Source organism: Callorhinchus milii, unplaced genomic scaffold (assembly GCF_018977255.1).
Source record: "Callorhinchus milii isolate IMCB2004 unplaced genomic scaffold, IMCB_Cmil_1.0 Scaffold20, whole genome shotgun sequence".
Classification (NCBI taxonomy): Eukaryota; Metazoa; Chordata; class Chondrichthyes; order Chimaeriformes; family Callorhinchidae; genus Callorhinchus; species Callorhinchus milii.
In genome coordinates, this window is record NW_024704761.1 from 427,502 (window position 1) to 434,426 (window position 6,925).

At 44.7% G+C, this 6,925-nt stretch overlaps 1 protein-coding gene across 1 annotated transcript in view; it reads left to right on the forward strand.

Moving 5' to 3' along the window:
• Positions 1–4,651, forward strand: part of LOC121850506 (zinc phosphodiesterase ELAC protein 2-like) — a 5,760-nt gene extending 1,109 nt beyond the window's left edge. Inside the window, exons 2-13 of the mRNA XM_042342552.1 lie at positions 122–172; positions 264–334; positions 446–510; positions 913–970; positions 1,056–1,124; positions 1,662–1,808; positions 2,010–2,071; positions 2,161–2,219; positions 2,509–2,581; positions 3,359–3,471; positions 4,037–4,135; positions 4,540–4,651. Coding sequence (XP_042198486.1) covers positions 122–172; positions 264–334; positions 446–510; positions 913–970; positions 1,056–1,124; positions 1,662–1,808; positions 2,010–2,071; positions 2,161–2,219; positions 2,509–2,581; positions 3,359–3,471; positions 4,037–4,135; positions 4,540–4,651 — 979 coding nt within the window. The remainder of the gene's footprint in view (positions 1–121; positions 173–263; positions 335–445; positions 511–912; positions 971–1,055; positions 1,125–1,661; positions 1,809–2,009; positions 2,072–2,160; positions 2,220–2,508; positions 2,582–3,358; positions 3,472–4,036; positions 4,136–4,539) is intronic.
• Positions 4,652–6,925: the final 2,274 nt, after the last annotated feature.

The window sequence follows — 6,925 nt, forward strand, 5'->3', positions numbered from 1 at the left end:
CATTGATCTCCTGTATAATGTGGCCGTTGGCCGGAGATGGATCCGGTGCGATGAGTTAACATGTCTCTCTCTCTCCCTCTCCCCCCCCCACTCTCCCCCCCCCCCCTCCCTCCCTGTGCAGGTATCTGTTTAACTGTGGTGAGGGGACCCAGCGCTTGATGCAGGAACATAAGTAAGGAATGTGATTGAGCCGCTGCTGCTGACGGGACGGGATTCGATGCTGTTGACTCCAAGGTGTGAAATGTTGCTGTACTTCCTTTCAGGTTGAAGGTCGCTCGGCTCGACAACATCTTCCTGACGCGGATGAGCTGGCAGAACGTGGGGGGGTTGTCGGGTAAGAGAAAACCTCCCTCTGGTTCTGTTCGTTATCATCTCGAGCTGATTAACTAATGGCGTGGCGCAGGGCTTAAGCACATCTCTCCTTTTAACGCTAAAATATTTTCAGGGATGATCCTGACCCTGAAGGACACCGGAGTCCCCAAATGTGTCTTCTCTGGACCTCCACAGTTTGTGAGTACAGAGACTCGGATTGTTGGGTTCAAAAATAAACGGAGGATAGATATCTGACAAACAATAATAATAATATTGTTATTATTCACCATTAATATTAAACACAATGAACGAGCAGGCGAATGGGGATAGGTTTCAGCTAGGACCACCCTCCCTGTTAGGACTTTGGCTCGCAGGGTTAACAAGAGCTGAGTGTGAGGATTCCCTGCCCCCAGCGACTGGGCTACGAGATGCTGAGGTTTGGGGACACAAATGAAAAGTGAACAGAATTGGGTTACGCAAAGAATGTGCAGGACAATCATCTGCTGCAGAGGCTCCCACAACCTATAGCGTGATGTCGGGGTGTCGTTCTGAGAAAGGTTGTTAATTAATCACATTCTTTTGAAATGTTTCTCTTAAAAGGACAAATACCTCGCTGCCATCAAATCGTTCTCAGGATCACTGCAAGGGATTGAATTGGGTGAGGTTTCTGATGGATTCATTTTCCTTTCAGCTGGATCATTGCACGGAAATCTGGTTTTAAACGTCTTTTCTTTTCTTCTCAGCTGTTCGCCCTTACACCGAGCCAGAATACACAGACGATACTATGACAGTCTATCAGGTGCCCATATTTGGTGAGTGTCTTTTCATCCAATTGTAACCCTTGCTGCTGCCTTGGCTGAGATCAGCAACAACAACAGCTTGTATTTATATAGCGCCCTTCGTGTGGGGCAGCATCTCAGAGCACTTAACAGTGGCGGAGCCTGATGTCGAGCTGGGAGGTGGGCGTGGGCGTTCGCGGGGAAGGAAAAGGCAACAACAACAACTAAATTGCATTTGTAAAGCGCCTTTCGCGTCAGGAGGACGTCCCGAGGCAGTGGGATTCAGGTGGTTAAACACACCACCTCACCATCTGCATGGTCTCGTGCAGCCACTGCAGCTTTACTCACTGGACCAGTGGGGAGTGTGATGAGCCCCATTGTTGTTTGAAGGGATGTGCAGGCATCGTGAGTTCTCGGAGTAACAGAGACCAGATGCTGAGGGAACGTTCAGTATTATTCACTTGAAGAGGGTTCATCGCGTGTGGTGTATGTAAACGTCATGCATGATCTTTGAGACATCCTCCCGATGTGGAAGGCACTCTATCAACGTGTCTTTCCTCTGACTTTCAGCGACAATAAAGATTAAGGACTCTGGTCGAAGGTCCCCTGGTATAGATGGGTTGCCGGTCTCAGCTGGTTCACACCCGAATCGCTCACCAAAAATTGATGGGGATAACCTTGAGGATCTCCCGAAAGAGAATTTGAAAGCAAAGCCAGGTAACAGCCAGCGGAGTCCTGCAGCTCAGTGGTTAGAGCACTTGCCTCGCAAGCGAGAGGTCCCGGGTACAATTCCCAGGGCCAAATGTTTTTACCACAATCCGCATAAAGTTCCTCGTAAACTCTCCTTTTGCTGTCGAGTATGTGATCGTGCTTTTAATATTTCAAAACTTACTTTGTTCTGTGTCTGCTTTTCTTCAGAGAGAAGCCGAAAAATATCATCATCTAAGGATTCCTCTTTGGTGATAGCGTATGTCTGTAAGGTTGGTATATTTTCCTATGGATACATACTGCTCAGAATTAGCCCATTACACAAAGCCTGTGATATTCATCAAATTGTGTTTGTTTATAGGTTCATCCGAAGAAAGGAAACTTCCTGGTTCTGAAGGCTAAGGAACTCGGTTTGCCTGTGTGAGTAGCAGGACATCATTCTGCAGTGTCTTTACAAACACAAATACAAATTATATTTGATACAGTGCCTTATCACGTCTTCGAGGCATCTCAAAGCACTTCACAGATAATACTGTAAAGTGAAGCGACTGGTGTATTTTGTGGTGAAACGCGGCAGCCAATTGCACGCAGCAGCGTCCCACAAACAGTCGTAGATTGATGCTATCCTGCGTGAGGGACGCTATATAAATGCAAGTTGTTGTTGCTTTTTTCCCTTGTAGAAATGCCCGTTTCACCTTTTCTGTTTCAGAGGCACCTCAGCCATAGGCCCAATTGTTGCAGCTTTGAAAGGTGGAAAGAGTGTAACATATGAAGGGAAGGAGGTTTGTGGATATTTCATTACAATTTCAAATTTCCAGTCAAACAGGGTGGTGCTCACAGACATTTACTTTGCTGAGTTTCCTCTGTAATTGGCCGGTTAAAAGGAGAGTATTTTGAGGAGCAGGAATCATCTATAGTAACTTAGGAGTAGTAGTAAGCCATTCAGGCCCTTGAGCCTGTTCCGCCATTATATAATCTTATCCTTGGATAACTCAGTTGGTAGACACCAAACTTGGAATCAAAGGTTCTGGATTTGAATCTCAATGAATCCTTCACCTTTTGAGGTTGATGGAAATGAATAGAGTGTCTTAAACGCTCTCCTTGTGGGTGAGGAGGAGGTAAGGATTTTAAGACGTCCTATTCTGCGGTTGAGTTGGTGCTGAGGAGACTCACCTGGCGAAGTCAGATCGTGCCTAATCCTTTTATAGGGCTATTATTGCTCTTTTCTTCACTGTTTTCCTTCAAAGAAAGTTTTGTTCAATACTCTGATCCTCAAATGTAATTGAGCAAAATGCTAGGCTTTTAGGAAAAAAAGCTAAGCACTGAAATGCATGGCGATGGAAAGTAAAAGATGGATTAACATTTCTCAGCAGCTGATGGGGTAGACTCCCTGGGGTGTGTTGGGGGTGTGAAGGGAGAGTTATGTTAGATTGCTGTCTCCATGGATGGGATCCCAGTAACTGCACCACTTGCTGTGGTTTGCCTACTGGTTGCCAGTTGGCTTATTGTGGATATGGACGACTTCATATCTGAGCTGCTTTTACTCTTGTGCTTTGCAGATTCGCCCTGAAGATGTGTGCACGCCTTCTGACCCAGGTCCTACCTTCCTTGTGTTGGAATGTCCGAGCGAGGAGTTTGTTGACCCCATGTGTGAGAATGAGAAGCTGTCCAGGTAATTTTCAATGAGGGATAGGCTGCATTGTTGTTCTGCATTTAAACAGTTATTTGATCTATAATTATAGTAAGCCATGTACGCCCAGAAACCCTCAGTTGATGAAAACCTTTCACTGTATATTCTGGACATGGAGACCTATCCTGCCTCCTTAAAACATAGACCCTCTCATTGGGAGAAAGAATCCATGTCAGCCAAGAACAGAGAGGTCGAAACTTACACACTCACACAAGCTGCAGTGCCCAGCCCTGCTCTCAGCTCTCGAGCAATGCATTACTGAGGTCTTAACCTCCCATATTAAATTCCAATTTCGGCTTGTCTCTAACGGAGTATTCATTGCCCAAGGCTGAGCAGGTAAGCTCTGGCTTTGCCAAGGCTCTCTCCCAGGGTTTGACGTGTTCTGTCCTTGGGTTAAGGATTAATTCCCTCCCCTCATTCCCTTCTTCAGGGAAACAAATCAGAATCTCTCTACCTTAAGAATTCAAACACAGAGCAGCTTTCCTGTTCATGTGGAAATCTTGTATCTCACTTCCTGTGAAATTATTTTCAAATGATTGTGCTTCAGGTACCAGACCAGAGGATCAGAAAGCCCACCTGCACTAGTGGTCCACATTGTGCCTGAAGCTGTTTTAGAAAGCAACACCTACAAGGCGTGGATGGAGAGGTAATGGAATATATATGCATATAACATATATACACTAGCAGATGCTTTATCTGCCATTTTTTTCTCTCTCAAAAGCTATTTATAGTCTTGTTTTATTTTCAACTTAAGGTTCTACAGAAGCCTTCTGAGAACAATACCAATTTGTATTTATGTAGCGTCCTTCAAACAGAGTCATGTCCCAAAGCACTTGTTTGAAACTTGGCTCCAAGAGCATTGTTAATTTGTGGCCTATTTTAATGGAACAATGCCTCTGATTCCTGTAGGTCTGTAACTTATTTGGGTTTGCACTTGACCTTTGTCTCTGTGAGTCTTGTCTCAGAGATGACCCTGCTTCCTGGTGTTCAGTGTAATTGTACGAACGCACTTGACTTGGGTGTCTGTTGCCCTCTTTCCTGGACCTGCAGGTTTGGGCCGACGACAGAACACTTGATCCTCAATGAGAACAATCAGACGGTTCACAATCTGCGGAGCCACAAGATCCAGAGTCAGCTGCACCTCATTCACCCCGAGTGTTAATGCTGTTGTGTGGAGTTTGTCTGGGATCCCCAAGCTTTGGCTTTTGCCAACCTATGTCTTAACTGTCCGTGATCAGGGGTTAGTAGGACCTGTCCCTCTGGGTAGAGAATGCTCACTCCATAACATTCAAATGGAAAATAGACACGTGGAATTCTCAGCATTCTGGTTTGGAGACTCTTAAGCATGGTTGATTGATTTCTTTGTTTGTCAGACAGCTGGCTGACCAAAACAAAATCTCATTTGAAGTATTGTGTCCAGTTTGGGCTATGGTGGCTATGGTTTCAATGACTTAGAAAACGGGTAGCAAGGCACAAATGGAAGGGATTTAAAGGGCTTCCATCTGTGCAAAACCTTTTGGATTCTTTCAAATAACTGGTGGAAAATGTGTCCTGTCTGATTTAATGCAAATTGGGATTAAATTATTTCACTGTAACTTTCTCCCTTTGTAAATAGAGAGCATTTCTTTTTATTCAGCCTCTTTGCAAAACGTTTGCTATGGTCTGGAAGGAAAAAAAAGGCTTTTTTTATTACGTTATAAAGTCTGAGTAATCAGGACCATATGGTCCGTGACCTTATTAAATCAGAGTTGCTTACAAACAAAATCTTTACAGTTTGACAGACCGAGAGGATTGCTTGCATAGAGTTTCATGATATACAGCAAAGGAATTCTTGCATTTTTGAAAATCCACATAGTTTAGAAAGAATCTTGTCTAAAATTTGGGCCATGTTTATGATCATTTATTCATCTTGTTGTCATACGGGTGTTTAGTTTGGAAGTGGATGCTGCCTCCTGAAAAAGAGCATTTTTTACTCGTAATTTCCATCAATACCATTTCAGTCTTCTCACCAGTTTAACCCGATGAAATTATGTGCCCCCTTTTTGCACTGTGAAACATTGGCTCCTACAGTCGTACTCCCAAATCACCAAAAGAGAGATTCTAATAATAATAATCCTTGTATTTGATATAGCGCCTTATCACGTCGTTGGTTTAACATCTCATCCGATAGATGTCACCTCTGAGAATGCAATGGCCCCAGCACTGTGTTGGAGCGTCAATCTAGAATGTAAGTTCAAAGTCCCGATGTGGGGTTTTCGGCTCACAACTGTCTGACTCTGAGGCGAGAGTGTTACCACTTGAGCCAGGCTGTCACTGATGGCACATGTGAGATAAAACATTCTCACTTGACTCCATGATAGTCTTCTGAAAATTGATATAACTCCTCTCAAATTCAATGTTGTCTTTTCTCTAAGAATCTCATTTCCACAATAATTAGTGTTGAATCCTGCTTTTACTCCTGATTTACTCCAGATAGCGAGCAGAAAATCTGGATCTGGTAGTCTATTATGACCTGAAAGCCTATATTCTTGGCAGATCTTGCTGTTTGTTCCCTGTCTGTGTAATCGGGAAGGAATGAAAGCAAACCTTTCTCTCAAGGTGACTTCAAGAATTCTTCCAATGATGTTGTCCTGAGATGTGCTTCTGGCATTGCACTGCGGCGGTGGGGGTTTGGAGGGGTGGTGGTGTTGGGGGGGTGGGGGGGTGGTGGTGGTAGGGGTTGTGGTGGCGGTGGTGGGGGGGTTGGTGGGGGGGGTTGGTGGGGGGGTTGGTGGGGGTGGGGGGTGGTGGTAGGGTGTGGTGGTGGGGGGGTGGTTGGTGGTGGGGGGGTGGTGGTGGGGAGTTGAATTTGAAGTGCCACAAACAGGGAAATTTATAGACCTGTTCCTAAAATGACAAAATGCTTGTTTGCTTGATCAAAAACACAGAGCATTCCTCCATACATCACTAAAGGTTAATGTGCTCCCTTGTCTTGGGCCTTTCAAAGGCGTTTCTTGCACATTGCTGGTTCTTTGCGTATTTGGGTGCTGAGGCAGTTTATAAACACCGAGAGATGCTCCATTAACTGCTGCTACAACAATAAATTTGGTTCCTTTCCTCCTCCCAGGATGAGCACAGTAACTCTCTGGCTGTACAATATGCCTGTTGGCAGCTTTCCTTCTGCGCGTACTGTCCTAGACTGGATATCTTCCAAAGAACAGGATCGCACTGCTGGGTCTGCCAAATACTTGAAAGATAACTTCAACAAGAATAGGTTTAGGTAATCCCAAGCCCTATGTCCATTCACTGACTTTCCTTCAGAAAAATAAGACTCCTGGGGGAACTTTTCTGACCAAAATAAAATTTCTGAATCAGGTTTAGGTTTTTGAATGGACACTGTGATACCTCATTTGGAATTATTGAGACAAGAAGATAGTTGAGGCTTGGCCTGATGGGA